We start from the raw sequence: 18273 nt of genomic DNA on the forward strand, positions 1-18273 counted from the left end.
AAATAATGGGTTTTAATGTTCAGACACCCCTAGAGAAGGCACCAAAGATAGTTGATGTCATATGCAGAACCATTTTATGCTTCTGATGAGAGACAATGCAGCACTTTAAATGATAAAAAAATGTTTTGCATACTACCAAGCTAAAATGTTTCCTGAGTGTGTTATTTCTCTGTTGCAATAGTAGATGTGGCCAGGGTCCTAGTGGGGAGCCAGCTGTGGTCATTCAATTAGGGTGAACTGCAAAGAATGGGGCGGACAATCCCCATAAAGCTGGTGGATATTCCAATACTTAGATCTACCAAGCCAGCATAAAACAGCTTCTTTATTACCTTACTGGTACTCAGAAGTCCAAACTCAGGTCCCTTACAGTGATCCAGCCTCAGGCCTCCATCCAGGTACCCACGTCAAATATGATGAACATTTCTGTAAATCTTATTTCATCATATAAAAGAAAAGGTTCTACCAATCCCAAAGGATCGGACACATTACCTCCCACCCAAATACATGCTACTGCCAATTCTTATTAACTAAACTAAAAATTATTCAAAAACAAGAGAGAGAGAGTAGGGTTAAAAGATCAATGTACATACAGTCATGAGTTCAATTCACTGAGGTGCAGATTCATAGCAGAGATTGTGAGCTTTGTAGTTGCAAAGAGTTCCGTTAGAATTCAGTTCATAGGTCATAGTCCAATGTCCAACTCTCATATTCAGGGCATACCAGCATAACTGGGACCGCAGTCTTGCGACTCAAACTTCCCTTGAGGAAGTCTAAGCAAATCTGAGATGACAGAATCAGGACCCAAGAATCTTTTATACAATTTCATGTCTTTTGACAAATTGGAATTCCTCAGGGAACAAAAGGTAATTAGGATGACTTTGAAGGAGGTCCATCACCAGTACTTAGCTATACAAATTAACAAAAGGCGATTTGCTTGTTCCTCCACCATTCACAATACATTTCAAAGAGAGATGAATACTGAGATATCCTGTGTTTACCGTTCATTTACATGATAGGATGTTCTTTTGACCTCTGAATTATCAGAATACAGCATAGATGGGGACTGTTGATTACATTGTCCACACTACTCATACATATGTAAATACACAGACACACAAACATCTCTCCACATGTCTTCTACGGGTTATTTATTTTGCAGGATGTTTAACCCTTTCTAGCCATGTGACAGTAGATGTTTGTACATTAAAAACATTCTTAGAATATTTATTGCCTTTCTTTTTATATAATAACACAATCTTCCTTTGAGGAAGCATGCTATGGATTGAACTGACTTCTGTTTTTCAAATGCATTGTATGTCAAAAGCTGTTTTGACTGGAATCACAAGTCTTTCAGATCTTTGTCTTTATTTAATGCGTCATTGAAATATCTTTAGCATTATAGATACAATGATGATTCAAAGTAATCTGAAAATAAAATACCATTTTCAGAATACCAAGATCATTGCAATGGAATAGCATTAAACATAATTTTCAAGCTGACCTTTCAAGATTTCTGTGCTACAGTTATAACACCGCTTAGTTTGTCTTCATTTTATGGAGACAGAAATACAACTAGAACCAGGTAATATATATATGCACTCAACACTTGTCTGGCTTTGAATACATGATTTTTTATGAAAATTTAAAATTTCTCACCAAGTTACTGTGAAGAATATTTTCCTGCTAGGAAGACTGAAATATTTGGGACAGGTTTTTGAATTTTGAGCAGGGTTGGTTGTTACTGGTTACGTACAGCAAATGTAAGCTCTTTAGGGCTGGGACAGTGCATTACAGGGAGGGGAGCAGGCACACCGTCAGTACTTAACAACAAGAATGGTGTCCATCTTGTTTACCTGCTTAGCTAAGGAGGGTCCCTAGCAGAAGGCCTTGAATTTAACTCGGCCTTTCAAATTCCATCCTTTTTCTGAGACAAAATAGAGTTGACATGAGGGAATTGCTCTATGCTCTAGTATGTTACCTACACAGACACAAAAGAGCCATGCAGGATTTGTTGGGGAAATAGTGGCCCTACTTGATGGTCCCCAAAGATACTGGTGAGGAGAAAAAATCATCCATTAAAGAGGCCAGTCCTCTAGGCTTTCCTGTAACAAGTCTAGGCAAGAATGTAGGAGAACTGTGTGGGACAGAAGATTGAGTAACCATGTGGGGGATAAGTTCATATCGTTTAGATAAGCTTCCAAACTCCAGACTTTTTGATATTCCCATACCTGAATTGAGACACAGTTTAGCTATGCTGAAGCCGGTTTACAGCGAAGTTCTGCATGTGGTTTGACTATGGTAATACTTGTGTTTGCATATTTTATTCCCCTTCCGGTAACGGAATCTTGTCCTTCATTTCACTGAAGTCAACACTCCCACTGACTATTAAATGCAAAATCAGTTACATTTGTGCAAACCCACTGAAGCTCATGGAATTGCATAGGTGTCACTAAGGATTTGCTTTGACCCTTCAGGACTTGCATTACAGTTGATGTTGCATGAAAAGGAAAAAGCTCAGGTTAATTCTTGGATCCCAGTTTGAATTTTCAGGTCTAGCAATTAGAAAAAAAATCCTACAGATTTATTTGCAAAACAAAGCACCTTGAGTGTGGAAATGTTGGGCACAACAAACAAGGAACCTCCAGAAGCTTTTCAGGGTCACCTTTTTGGTTAAGACTTCACTGTAACATTTACAAAATATATGCAACTACTATTGTCTAATTTATAAAATTATTGTCTTGCAAATGTTTGCATCACATTTTGTTTAAAGGTATTTATGAATCATAAGTAGAGTTGCAACATTCATTTCCTACCTACAATTGGAAAAGTAAAGTGGTTAAGAAGCTAATGGGCTTCAACCACTGCTCCTCTTGCTGAGGACAGTCATTTACCCCCCAGTCTGTCTGTCATGTCGGTCCTCATCTCTCCACTTAAACTTACAGTATTTTGGGTAGGGACCATCTTCTTCACATAGCACAGTGAGTCCCTGGTCTCATGGCACTGTCATAATACAAATAAATAATAATGCAAACAAACAAAAAAGATGTAAGATGTAAAAGATGTAGTTAAAAACAACTTAAAAAATAAAAATAATTTATCCTTCTGTTCGTTATTTATATTAACACCCATCATTGTTTTCTATCCAAATGTATTAGTGTCATCTATGTATTCCTATTAAAATGACCCACTTTTCTCTCATGAATGAATCTAGATTGCAGCCTATATTTGTCTACTGTATATTAGCCTAGAGAGATGCCAAAATTTGATCTATGTTTATGTTGAGTTTTGTTTGTAACTCTGTGCTGGCAAGTTTAGCAGAAGTTTCTCTACATAAAGGACAGTTTGTTCATAATCCCAATGCCAGAATATAAATTACCCAAACATATTCCAGGTTAATATTTTTTTTTCTTAATTTCTTGTCCAAAATTCTTTAGTCTGTTTGCTAGGAGGCCTTCTAAGGCTTTCTCTTTCATTAAAGGGTAACAAGTATCAGAGGTGCAGCTGTGTGAGTCTGGATCTGTAAAAAGCGACAAAGAGTCTGTGGCACCTTATAGATTAACAGACGTATTGGAGCATAAGCTTTCATGGGTGAATACCCACTTCATCACGTCTGACAAAGTGGACGAAGTGGGTATTCACCCACAAAAGCTTATGCTCCAAAACGTCTGTTAGTCTATTACAGGGGTCGGCAACCTATGGCTCACGTGCCAAAGACGTCTCATGAGCCAATTTTTAATGGCATGCTTCTGCCTGCCACAGTCAATATGCTCGCTGCTTCCAGCAGAGGCAGAAAAGAAGCGGCGCCGGGCCTTGGGGAAGGGGGTGGTGAAATAGGGGCATATCCCCTCCTACCCTGACCCCACCCCACACACCCAGCCTTGAGCCCTGCAGCCCCGCACACACCCCCAGGCCCATGCCCTGAGCCCTGTGCCCCACACACCACCCAGACCCCTGCCCTGAGCCCTGTGCCCCTCTCATAAACACCCAGCCCTCTGCTTGACTCCTTCACCCCCCGCTCACGACTCCAGCCCTGACTCTGTCACTCCCACACATACCCAGCCCCCCCCACCCTAACACCTGCACTCCCTCACATGCGCCCAGCCCTCTGCCCTGACTCTTGCACCCACCCCACAAAACCAGCCCCATCACACCCCATGCACCCCCCCACATCCTGACTCTTGCACTCCCCACATCCCCATCCCCATCCCCACCCTGAGCACCAAACGGGAACTCCTGCGCACGCGCACACACACACACACACTCCCACCTGCACCCCTCACACCAAATGGGAGCTGCCCAGATAAGTGCCCCACACCCAAACCTCCTGCCCCAACCCTGAGCTCCCTCCCTCATTCTAGCTCCTGGCCAGACCCTTCACCCCCAGCCCTGTGCTGAGTGCCCTCCCACCCTCAGCTCAGTGCAGAGAGAGGAAGAGAATGGGCCAGAACCAGGGAGAAGGTAGGTACCCACTGTATGTGGGCAGGGCCGGGACCCCAGACCGGCAGCAGGCTGAGCGAATCCGGCAGCCAGGATCCCGGCTGCCAGGAGCCAATGGATGGAACCCCTGAGCGGCAGTGGGCTGAGCCACTCAGCCCACTGCTGGTCTGGGGTCCTGGCCGCCGGCCCTGCACAGCCCACTGCCAGTCTGGGGTTCTGGCTGCCAGACCATTGCCAGCCGGGGTCCCGGCCGCAGGCCCCGCTCAGCCCGCTGCTGGCCTAGGTGAACAGAACCCCAGACCAGCAGTGGGCTGAGCGGGCCGGCAGCGTAAGATCAAGATTTTAGTTTAATTTTAACATTTTGAAAACCTTGTTAATTTTACAATACAACACTTGTTTAGTAATATAATATATAGACTTATAGAAAGAGACCTTCTAAAAAACATTAAAATGTATTACCGGCGTGCAAAACCTTAAATTAGAGTGAATAAATGAAGACTTGGCACACCACTTCTGAAAGGTTGCCGACCCCTGGTGCCATAGGATTCTTTGTCGCTTATTAAAAGGTAACATGAGTGATGAGAGGTTTGAACAGTGTATTGGGCAAACCAGTTTAGCTACAATAATAATATTAAGCACATGTAAAAAATGTGACATCTTCAAGCTGCTTTACAGTCATTAATCTGCACAGCACCCCTGTGAACATGGTCATTAAGTAGTAGCGTTCCCATTAGAAGGCGAAATTGAGATAAGGATGTTCTGAGTTGCTCAAGGCTGTAGGAAGGGTGGGGAAGGGCTGGTGGTATAATGAGGAGTAAGGGGTGGGGTAAATTAAACAAAGGAAAGTTTAGGATGAGAATCAGAAATAATTTACTAATAGTAACATTTGTTAGATTGTGGAATAACCACACAAGGAAAGCAGAGTAAGCGCCACCATTTGAGTCATATCTAAAATAGGATTGCACAAAGCATTTGAAGACCACAAAGCACTCAAGGGAACAACTTTGCATTGGTAATGGTGTTCTAGAATTGAGGCTGCCAAAACCTGGCAACTAGACTTCATCTGTGCAACTCTATGTGAGGCTGCTGCTCCATTTGTACATAAATACAGTGTGATGGTCACCCTTAACAAGTTCTCAGTGGCCTTACATACCTCAATAATGTAACCTAGAATCTGCATTACATTATTCTTTATACAGCTAACCTTATCTATGGAAAATGGGAAAGGTTTTAAAGCCACTCAGTTACTAAGGGCAAAGTTTTAAAAATTTAAATAGAGACTGTATGCTAGAAATTTTTCCCTTGGCATCCCCCTTTTTTCAATGCCCCGAGTCCCTGTGTCTTATACAGTTAGTCTCAGGGTTTTAATATGCTTCCTGCTGGGAAGTTTATAGTATAATAAGGGGCAGGAGACTAGATAATCTTACTTAAAATAAAAAGGTGTTTGAGTTTAGGACTGGTTCATGTTATATGAAGACGTGAGTTTGTCCAAGCTGCAAGGGAATGTTCATGATGACTAATCGTTTTATCGGTATCAGAGATATCACATCAAGCTGTAATTCATTCCTAGCTTTAGTACATTTTCAGTGTAATACATCTGTCTACTTTCATTGGTTCAAGGTTTTGTCAGTTGTTATGGGGTGGATTTATTTGTAAATGTAGAGTAGATTCCACATTGACCAGGTTCTTATCTGTTTTAATAAACTCAGTTGGTGTGTTTTTGTTTTTAAATTATTCTCTAGCTCTTAAACATTGTAATTCCAAAGAAAATTACTAATCTCTGAATGACAAATAGCATTTACCATTTGGAAAAGAATAGCCAAATAAGTCCAAGGACACATTTACTTTGCACTCTTAGTTGACGAAGCAAGGTCATTGAAACAGTAGCAACTCCCGTTGAGTATTTTGTACATAAATTGTGATCTTAAAGTGCTAATGTACTTCTAGAAATGTATGTGTGTAGAAATGGAAAAACTGATGGATAGTGCTCTAAGAATTGTGATGGATCTTGCCATACTGAAAGTTTATGCTTAATCTTGCATTGAGGCATCAATAATATCAGAAGTACAGAACAGAGTGGAGGAAACTGAATGAAAACAGTTATGAAGCTGTCTAGTAAATGCAATGAATGGCACACAAGAGAAACCTGGTGATATTGAACACCTGCAAAGTCATTTACTTGAGACTCGCATTCCTTTTTACTGTGAAAGTTCTGAATACTTTTCCAAGGCCAAATGTCATTGAAAGAAAACTAGTACTCAGGTCCGCTGAATGTACTTCTGGAAATGGCTGCTGCGTGTGAACTGAATGACGTGATTGTGGAAACAAATCTGTCTCCGTTCTATCTGAGAAAATATAGTGATCAATGTATGTTTTAGTAGTCAGCAGTGACCATTAGTAAGTAAGTTAAAGATATCCTACAGAAGAGCTTTAAGATATAGGGATATTAGGGATTTCAAGAAATCATCAAGCAAAATGCATTGTGATGTTTCAACAGCATAAGCCTGTGTAATAAACTATGTTGTGAATACCTACATTAGTTCATTCAGCTAGATAAAATATGACTACAGTGGGTCTCAAACTTTTTTACTGGTGACCCCTTTTACACAACAAGCCTCTGAGTGCAACTCACCTAATAAATTAAACACACTTTTTAATATATTTAACACTATTATAAACGCTGGAGGCAAGCAGGATTTGGGGTGGAGGTTGACAGCTCGTGACCCCCCATGTAATAACCTCACGACCCCCGGTTTGAGAACCCCTGGACTACATGCTTGTGGGTTGTAGAGGAAGCTCTTATGGATTTAGTCATGGTGAGGCTGAGAGTAAAATTCTTCTTCATCATTATGTATATTTAATTGTGCTTTTACAAACATGAAGGAATACACATCCTCCAGAGTGGCTTACAATCCATACAATATAGACAATGAAGACAAGACAAAAACCAGTGTAATAGTTGATGAAGTGGAGAGATTACTGGTGAGCAGGTTAAGGTAGCAAGGGTACCTGGAAGGAGTTGCATGGGAGTAATCTGAATTATGGTGCATAAAAGAAGAAGCAAAAGTGAGAATGAAAGTAGTCAAAGGAGAGGGGATTGTGAGGAGGGTGGGCAATGGAAAGACTAAGATGAAATGAGAATAAAGATATTCAAAGATTGGGTTAAGTTTTTGGTGAAATTAAGTTTGTGAAGAGATGCAAGGTGGGGAGGTGATGTAGTAACAATAACTTAAGGGGAGCTATGAGAGAAGATGGTGTTATTGGCGGAATTGGATAGAGAGGATAAAGTGAGATGCAGGCAGCTCAGAAATGAGAAGAATCTTGTAATCGAAGCAGGAATTGATCAAAGCTAGTGATTTGATGGAGGATTTGGGGGATATTGAAGAGGATGAAGCAACAGGACACAAGTCCTGACATAATGTGAAAAGGAATGAAAAGTCAAAGAAGATACAGAAGTTGTGAAACTGAGCAATGGGGAGTTGTGGAGGGTGCAAAGAAAAGGTGCTGCATGAGGACTAGGAAGAAAAATAGATTTCATTGTGGTAAAAATGAGTTTAAGATTGCAGCAGAGCATCCAAGAGGAGAAGTTGGAAACATTTGGAGATGTGCGAATGGGTAAAGGGAGAGTGGTTGGGGAAAGACAGGGATTTGAGAATCAACTATATAGGGGTTGTACCAATCATTTTGTGAATGGATGAGGTTTCCAGAGAAGAGAGAAGAGGTGGGGGGCATAGGGTTGCAGAAACAGAGAGAATGATCAATGAATAAAAGGCCTTAACTTTCTCCCATTTGACATAGCAAGGAGGAAGTCATATGAGCAGCATACAGTTTATTGTTAAGGACCCTGCAGCAGCAAATCATTAGATTATTGACTAACAGTTGAAACTTCTGTGAACCCTACTACTTTGCAATGAGGTCAAAGGTGATCTCTTCCACCATAACTAGTATGTGATGAACAAGCTTGTTGCTGTGTGTACTGTAGCCCTCTGCACAAGTATCAGTTTTCTTTAGCTTGGCAGAGGCAGTGGAGTTGATGGTTGCAGTTACCAAGTAGAGGAATTTGTGTTGCTGAAGCCTGTGAGAGACCTACACTTGGTGCCATGTACAGTATATATATATATTTAAGAACCATAAAGTGAGTATTTGCTTGTTTTTATTCTCCTCCATACATGTATCTTTATATAACAGCTTGTCTTGTGATTTTACAGGCAAGAAAAGCTTTAACATATGTAATTTATTCTTCCCTTTGAGGGGGTTAACAAATTGCTTCTTTGTTTCCTAAAGGAAATATTGGGGGGGGGGGGGGTGGAGAGAGAATGTTACAAACTGAGATTAAAAAGAAAGGCCTGGAATCTTGGATAGGAAGAACATAAAAATGCACTCAGGTTCTGTTTGAAAATGAGGATTGATCTCACAACTTTCTGGCAAGCTCTCTATGGTACTTGGAAAAAGCAGAATCATATTTGAAAGCTGATTGTTGTCCTTGATAACATTACCAAATAATTTAGTAGACTATTTCTATGTTTGTGGATAGAGGCAAAGACACTTTACTCCCTCCTTCCTCCCCCCCCAAAAAAAAAGTGAAGAAAAGAGATTAGTAATTTTTTTGCCAACTATAAAGTAGTTCTGAAGATTAATGAAGGAGTGCAGCCAAAGATAAATGATAACTGGAGGAATATTTTGACCTCATTGATTTGATTGCAGAAATCATGAAGGTCTTTTTAATTTTCATTCCCAAAAGTGTGTAAAAATGTCTGTGATACTACCAGCTAGAACTGTGAAATTCAAAAAGATTATGCAGCAAAACGAAAAATTCTTAAAGAGCAAACCTGCCCTATGATCACTTCTCTAACATGAATTTGGCAGTCTTGTAGGGTATAAAGAATGGGGTGCAAAGGCAACTAGTGAGGCCATGCAGCCAAAAGAAACAGACCTAGTATAGACTAAAAGTGGACCTAGTTGGTGTAGGGAACTAGTTTTCTGACTCATAATAGCTAATTGCTAATAAAAGTAGATATCTCACTCCAGATAATCAATTTGACAGTTTTTCAGCTATCATAAAGCTACTACGGTGGGGTAGGGAGACCCTGGCCACTTCCCAGCCACCGTGGTTTGACAGGAGGTCCCTGGACCTCTGAGCCCCCATGGGTCCCAGCCACCCCTTAGCTGCCCAGACCCTTCCCATTTTATCATGGATATTTTTAGTAAAAGTTGAGGACAGGTCATGGGCTTCCCTGAATTTTTCTTTATTGCCCATGACCTGTCCATGACTTTTACTTACTATATCCAGCCTTATTTATTATGTGTATTACTGTAGCACTTAGCAGCCCTAGTCATAGACAAGGACCCCACTGTATTAGGTGCTGCACAAACACAGAACAAATAGTTGGTCCCTGCTCCAAAGTGCTTACAATCCAAGTATAAGACAGGAGACAGCAGATGGATACAGACAGATGGTACTGTAGGAGACTATCTGTGTCAACCTCTTCAGGCAGCTGCTGCTGACCTACTTAGACATTATCACAGGAGATGAGGCTTCCTGCATAGGGGATCTATCTACAGTCAGGAGGAAAAGGGAAGACATTAATTGGAGGATGCAGAGACATTAATTGGAGGGTGTGTGTGTGTGTATGTATGTATGTATGTATGTATCTATCTATCTCTCTCTCTCTCTCTATATATATATATATATAAATACACACAACAGCAACAAAAAAGTTTAGACCAAGATTAGCCATATACTTGACCCTCACTGTTATGAAACCTGATGTCAGCTATGAGAATCATGCTTTAAGGAGATATGAACTGAAGATATTTTATTTTTTCTGCTGAGATTGTGGATGATAAAATTAAATCCCCTTAGGCTGTCATAATAAGGATCCTGTTTGTGTGCAAATACAGGCTGGATATTCAGTCTGTGCTTTTTTCATTAATTTTTGTACAAAGGATTGTTTTCTTTTAAAGACCTTCTTCCTCACCCCCTCCACTCCGTTTTGCTGCATTAATAAGATTTTAATGCAAAGGACAAGTGATTGTAAGCAGTGAAGCAAAGAAAAACCTTACGGAGCAAGACTGATAAATTGAAGACATAGATCTGACTTCCCTGCCTGCTTAAATAATTTAAGATAAAAGAAATATTCATCAAAATGGAGCCATGCAGATCGCTTTGATTTTATTACCGTTTGTCAAAAAGGACAAAAACCTAGGAATAGCTATTAATTCTCCAGTATCAGTATGCTTCCTATATAATAGTGAAGCAACATCTTTATGTTTTACCAGTTTAAAACAGAAGGTTTATTAGTTGACAGGAACACAGCTTAGGGCAGAACTTGAAGATAGGTCCATCAATGACTATTAGCCACGATGGGCAGGAATGATGTCCCTGGCCTCTGTTTGCCAGAAGCTGGAATTGGGTGACAGGGCATAGATTACTTGATGATAACCTGTCTGTTTCATTCCTTTTGGGGCACCTGCCATTGGCCACTGTCAGAGGACAGGATACTGGACTTGATGGACCAATATGGCCGTTCTTATATTCTAATGTTGTTAGCACAGAAATCAGTGACTTTCAGCCAAGTCCATCTTGGGGGAGAGGGGAGCCCAGAGCGAGGGCTCTGGTCCTCCTCCTGAGCACCAAGCCAGCCAAGACTGACTTGCTTCCAGCTGCCTGGCCCCTGCCCTGCCTGTTGCTCCTCCTCCGGACTTTGTCTTGCTTCCTGGGCCGAGAGTCATCAGGTCGCATCCCCCTCCTGGGTCTGAGGTTACGGAGAGGTGGCCATAGCATCCATGAAAGCAGCTGGATTAACCCCCACAAAAGTCACACATGCTTATTCCCACCACCTAGACGTTGGTGCAATACACAGGAAACTGAGGCACACAGCATTCTTTCAAAACAGTAAGACTCACATACAACATAACAAGGGAAGATCCCCACTTCATCACATCTCTTCCCCCTTCGAGACCGAACTGAGCAGGGTCACTTTAGCCAGGAACCTGGGGAAGTTCAGGCCCCGCTCTTGGGGACAAAGCATCAGCTATAACATTTGGAGTCCCCTTTAACATGGACCACCTCCATCTCATAATCCTGGAAGGACAGATTCCATCTTACGAGCTTGGCATTGGCCCCTCTCAGTTGGGGCAGCTATGGCAAGGCGATTGGTCCGGGTACACAGTGAAGCACCGTAAACACAGAAGACTAAATTTCTTATAGGAATGTTTCTGCTAATACTTCTCCACCTTGTAATCTGATTAGTAAATCAGGTCATGTAATAAGTATTATAGGTAACTGTATAAGAAAAAGAAAAACACTGCATGACTGAAGCATTTTATTCTTCAGTGCTATATTTTGTTTAACTTGGGTTTTTGACCTTTTTGTTTTGATTTGGATTTTTTGGTTGGTTAGTGTTATGTTTTTAGGGGGCTGGGTGGGGGAGGGTTCTGGGGTTGTAAATCTGTATTATTGCATTCAGGATTTACCAAAGCTTGGATCACAGGTGAAAACATATCTACATCATTAAAAAATATGTACAATACCTGAGATTATTGCACAATTCTGAGGCCAATATGCATTCCTTTAATGAAAGTGAAATATTTTATAGTAATGCATAAGGTTTTTGTTTGGTAGACCTGCGAACCTGATAGCGATGTTCACATTAAAAATACCTACATGCATACATTAGAGCTGTGGTTCTCAAACAGGGTTATGCAGAGGTCTTGCCGGGGGACATCAACTCATCTAGATATTTGCCTATTTTTATAACAGGCTACATAAAAACTACTGAAGTCAGTACAAACTAAAATTTCATACAGACAATAACTTCTGTATACTATACACTGAAATGTAAGTAAAATATTTATATTCCAATCGATTTAGTTTATATGATAAAAATGAGGAAGTAAGCAATTTTAGTAACAGTTCTTTTAAGAGATGATTTATTATACATCTTTACACTTTATATTTACAAGATACTTAACTAACCTTGATTAATCTGCACAACCAGCAGACACCTCTTCAGGGTATTATCTCTATTTAGCAGATGAGGAAGAGAGGCTAAGAGGGTTTTTACAAGGCTGCAGAGAAAATCCATGTCCTTGTCCACTACTTCAACCAGTAACATGCATTTTATTGAATAATTTCTTGCCTGGCACATCCCATTTTAGTACTTTTGCATTTTGTACAATTTAATTTGTTTTCAGATTTAAATTAAATTGAGGAAACGAATTGGCATGTTAATATTTTTTGTAATTCATATGTCCATTGTAAAACTCTTCTGCCATGTTTTTGCCGTAGGTTAGTGTTGTAAACAAGATGCTGTATTTTAGTGTGTTTATCAGTGAATTATTTTTCCAATAAGAACAATGAATTTCTCATCTGGCAGTCAATATTGTTGCATTGTTGCAACTTCTAGAGATGCTTTCCCATGGAATTGTACAGCTTGGAAATTATTTAAATATTTGTGTCAAGTCCACAAAGTAGACTCTTAATAAGTAAACTCAAGTGAAGTATCTCAGCAACCTGTCTTTCAGGTCTGCCTTGTACACAACTATCACTGATTTCAACTGGGCTTTCAGGCCTTAATCCTGCACGATTCAAGTCAATAGGAGTTTTCCCAGTGACTTTAACGGAAGGCAAATCAAGTGTTTGGGTGTGGAAGACTTGCAGGACGAGACCCTTTATTTTGAAAAGCTGCATTCTCGCAAAGTAATGGGACATAAGTGTATACATTCAAGAGTAAAATATGTGGTTTATTGCCTAATTACCTTCAATGCACTGCTAACGGATTTTCTGTTACATGCTTTCTTAGGTCAATGGAACAGAAATCGAATATGAATTTGAAGAAATTACATTGGAGAGGGTAAGTATGAAATGTTTTTTGTATTATAGAAACCAGTGAAAATTTGATTTTCTGTAGCACAAATAATGCAATTATGATGAAATAATATCATTAAAGGTCAAATTCTAAATTTCTTAGTCAGATAACATTTTCCATTTTAAGTGAGGACTTCAGTATTTGTCCAATAGTTTGTAAATATGAGAAATCAGCAGCGTCAGCCTTTCACATGTTTGCATGTCAGGGTCCTGAATGCTTTTCCTATTCATAACTATTACATGGCATTGAGGTCTGAGTACTCGGAAAAGACCATCAGGTGATGGAACATCTGGGTGCAACGATTATTTTTCTTTGTACTTTGCAAGCTGGAAGTATGGAAAGCTTTCCTCACTTTTAGCTTCATGGACTTTTATGTCTGTTCAGAAGGAAAGAAGAAATTTAGCACAGATAAGCACTTTCTATAAAGATAATTAACAGCCTTTCAAATTGTAATGTTGTAGCAACTGTGTAAAAGCAGGGTCCTGTATGTATACCTGTGTATGTATAAAGGCATGGACAATATTTGTACAGACTTATTTCTTATCAGTATTAACTGTGTGTGGTATTAGAACTGAAATCTTGTATTGTTAGCTGTGCAATTTAAACACAGCATTGGAAAAAGTGTAGATTTAGGAGTCACTTTGCCATCATGTCTTCCTAGCCTCAGTGACATATGTTTGGTTGCTGGTTACGTAACTGGTTTTTTTTTTAGACTGCAGAAGTAGACTACAGACCTCTTTCAATTATCTTTAAACTAGTATAAACAGGCTACTTTCTATATAAAATAGTGGAAAGCAAGGCCTGATTGATCAAAATGTGACAATGTTACATGAGCAAAAGCCTGTAAGGTAACTTCCTATTCTTAAATAGCTAGTAAGGGCATGTCTACATGGGGACTAAGTCAATAGGACTAAGTCATTTAGTTAGCTCGTTTTACACAGAAAATAATGTACTTTGCCCTTATCTATAAGGTTTTACAAGCACGTATAGGCAAAGACATAAGATAAAATAGGAATTGCCTCAACATTGCACTTCCACTGCGCATAAACAACACTGATTTGTACAAAACACTTCCAAACCACCACCCCCATATACGTATAAATAGCTGGATATACAATGGCACAATTTCAGGCATGAGACTCAAAATAAGAGCAATAGGTATCCCCAATGATATTGCCCTGGCTATTTGCATTTTGCATTGGGTGCCTTGCTGACTGCTCAAACCTCTGAGCAAGTCTCCGTACCTAAGCCTCTCACCTAAGCTAAGGGTTCTCCTTTGCTCTGACAATATTGTGCAAAATACAACATGCTGCTATAATCCTTGGAATGCTTTCTTTTGCTGCTTACAATCTATTCCACAAATAGTGCCAGCTCCCTTCCAAATGCACATACCACTACCATTCTGCAACTACTGAGGTGGCAGTTAAAAATTCCTGCCTTTGGTCCAAGGAGCTTTTGAATGGCTTCATAACAATGGAAGCTGCACACTTACTCTGCAGCAGAGGATAAGCTCGGGGTCTCAGGATAACTGGAGCAATCGCCACACCATTAATGTCTATATTGTTCTTGGAAGAAAACAGTCCTTTCTCCATGACATTAAAAAGAGTTGAGTTCTGAAAGAACCTAGCATCGGGATCCTTCCAAACCACCCAGTATTTGTCTGTAAACCTGCCCTGATGGTCAACAAGTTCTTGGAGCACCACGTAGAAATACTGCTTTCTGTTTATGAGTTCTGAGCTCTAATCTGGGGCGGTCTGGGAGGCCCATGTGTGCAATGCCATTAGTAACCACCAGAGCATTACTGAGCTGTCTAACTCGGTGCAACAGTATCTTTTCCATCTGAACACTTCTACACATCTGAATGACAACGTCCCCAATAGTCAATCTCGCCACACCAAACTGATTCACTACAGATCAGTAGCATTCAGGGGTAGCCAGCTTCCAGATGGCAGTGGGGACCTGCTTTTCCATGAGTATGTGGCTCTGCATGTTGGTACACGGCCATTGTAGCTCTGGGGTTAGTTCAGCACATATCTTCAGAAAGACTGCCTCCCCCATCCTGAAATTCCCTCATGACTGTTGGTCATCCCAGGTCTGCAGAACAACCTTTTCCTACCAATTCACACTGGTTTCCCAAGAAACTATGCTACAAGCTATGAAGCTGCTCCATGAACTGGGCCTCCACTATAACTTGCTTGATGTCTTCCTCTTCTTCCTCATCTGTGTCCCAGTTCCACAGCTGCTGAAGACCCTCTTGCTACTGGAGATGCTCCTGCTGCTGCACCTGCCATGTCATCTGCTTGGTGGTGCAGCTGGCACAGTTGAAAGACAAATTCATCTGGCTTTGAGTGCTGAAATACAGCTCAGTCAGCCTCTCTGTGTCTGAGGTTGCCAGCATAATGGCATGAAGAATGATTGTGTTCATGCTGGTTGATAGCAATTCAAAAATGGAAGTAGCCCTCCAAGAAAGAAAGTATGGGGTGGATGCAGATGAATCATGGGAATTTTAATTTTAACTAGCTAGCTTCTGCTATGCATATCACAATACACACCAAGAAAAATCCCAAAACACACACCACTCAGCAGTGTAGCAAAGGACCATAGAATGTTATCAGAGGATGCCATGCACTCAGTTTGCAGCAAATCGCTCCTGCGTATACACAGTGATGCTCATTGGCAGAAGACACATCATCCCATGGTCACACTATTACTGGTACCACTCATTACCTGGTGCACATAAAAAGCTGAGGGTTAAACTCTCTGTATAGACAAGCCCTGAGAGTAAATGACTCATTGCACTACTTCTTCTGCATATTGCACTTTTCATTATCTAGGAGCATGAATATCATGACCGTTACACTTTTAAGAGACACAAGTTTTAATTTGTATTGATACGTTTTCCTGTGTGCTTTAAAGCAAAGCACAGGAAGAGCCATTCCCTGTGTATCATCACAATAGAACATGTAATAGTTATAGGCACATTTTATCTATGGTTTCTCAAACTATTTGGGCATCTCTAGCTATTTATTAGATGAGAGTTTTCAAAGGTCACTGAACAGAACACATGCCTCCTGGGTAGTATTTTGAGTACCACTTCATTTTTAATAGATGTGTAAAGTTATCGGCTTACATAGTACAGAAACCGGTGTGTTTTTTGCCAATGCTAAAGTAGATAATTATTCCTATTATATTTTAAATGTTGTTTGGTAAGCATTTGCACACACAGTTATAGTTTCTAGCGGAAGACACTTGGAAAATTTTCTGGCAACAGCTGAATCTGTGGCTACTTGTTCTTACTATTTGAAATGTTCAGTGACACTTATCAGTACTATTTTTCAGAAATGGGAAGGAAAAAGGATGCCCATCTGTTTTTGTGAGAGAGAGAGAAAATAAAAGTGATTGCATTTAAATGCTTGTTATATATTTATGTTACAGTGACAGTGTTTTCAGAAGAGGTGAGAAATACTTCACATTAATTATCCATTTTCTTCTACAAAGAGCCCTAGAAATTAGATTGGAAAATCTTCTCCATTTAATGGCAAAGCTGCAAAACTATGTTAGGCCAGTGGTTTGGAAATACAAAAACTATACTACATCAGTAGCAAACATAATAAGCTTCCCCTCTCAGTGCAGTTTCTGAGCTACTGTAATTTAAATGTCATCAGTTATTTATTTCACTTATGATACATTCCTAAAACTTACAATTGCCAGCTTGCTCATGCATCCCTAAATTGTAGCTACAAAATAATTTAGGATTACCAGACAAAAAATAAAATGGATTGCTGTCCCTTGGGGCAGCCGCGCTTTTCCCCGCTTTGTTAATTGTAACAATTAAAGGAACAGAGATTGGGCACAGATTGCATTGCAAAGCATTGCCCAGATTCCATAAGCCTGGCAGTGCCAAAGTTGCACTCTTCTGTGGTTGACCAGTTGGTTGCAATATTGATTATGAGGAAAGTCTATAGGGACATGGCGTTGGCAATACTCTCTCTCGAAGTGTTGAAAAAATCATTAGTCGGGCATAAATATTTAATAATATAGTAATTAATCATTGGAATAACTTTACCAAGTGTCATGGTGAATTCTCAATTACTGACCATTTTAAAATCAAGATAAGATGTTTCTCTGAAAGTGATGCTCTAGGAATTATATGGGGGAAGTTCTATGGCCTGTGTTACACAAGGAGTGAGACGAGAGAATCACAATAGTCCCTTCTGGCCTTGACATCTATGAATCCCCCTCCCCCAAATTATGATATTGGTTCTCCTTTTTATTTGTCTTCTGGCTTTTAGGTTTTAAATTGCCTTTGGGTCATATTATCAAACTTTTCTCTTTAACCATGAGTGTCACAAACTTACTTCTTCTTTTCTTTTCTTTTTTTTTTGTTATTTTGTGAATGTAAGCTGAGATTCTCACATAATCACAGGATTCCAAGAGCTGGGGCTTTTTAAGAAAAATACCAAATATTATGAGACTTGTGATTAAAATTGTGAGAATAATTATGCTGTGGAAACCACCGAGCTGAAGAGTGGGGAGCAGTCCCAACAGTAGTGTAAGAGTTGGGTACAGCAGTGTCCTCCCACACACTGCTGGGGAATCTAGTATATCTAGGCATCAGACTCTGGCAGATTCCCCTCCTTTAGAGACCCAGGCTGGGGCAGGAAGTGCAGGAGCTCCGAGTGTGGAGCCAGCCACAGAAATGCATTCTCTTTTCTACCTTTGTGCAATACTTCTTCCTCAGCTGCACCAAGCATTCTTTGGCTCACACCTTGATTCTGTCCCACTGTCTCTATATACACGTTGAAATGCTTCAGCCACCTGAGAGATCATTTGATTTTTCTATACTAATTTATGTACATAAAATACAGATCCAGCAGCAGTATAGTGCTTGAGGCAGGTTGCAATAAACTGCAATGCCCAAAAGCACACTTAGATAGTATTTCTCAAAATAAGCCATTACTTTCCT

General features: G+C 40.2%; 1 protein-coding gene across 13 annotated transcripts in view; it reads left to right on the plus strand.

The window, feature by feature from the left end:
• The window catches only part of DLG2 (discs large MAGUK scaffold protein 2), a 1579821-nt gene that overhangs the window by 1034779 nt on the left and 526769 nt on the right, over positions 1–18273 (plus strand). For all 13 annotated transcript variants that reach the window (XM_050940648.1, XM_050940534.1, XM_050940523.1 and 10 more), the window contains one exon: positions 13242–13292. In XM_050940648.1, coding sequence (XP_050796605.1) covers positions 13242–13292 — 51 coding nt within the window. The remainder of the gene's footprint in view (positions 1–13241; positions 13293–18273) is intronic.

The sequence above is a fragment of the Gopherus flavomarginatus genome, chromosome 1 (assembly GCF_025201925.1).
Source record: "Gopherus flavomarginatus isolate rGopFla2 chromosome 1, rGopFla2.mat.asm, whole genome shotgun sequence".
Classification (NCBI taxonomy): Eukaryota; Metazoa; Chordata; order Testudines; family Testudinidae; genus Gopherus; species Gopherus flavomarginatus.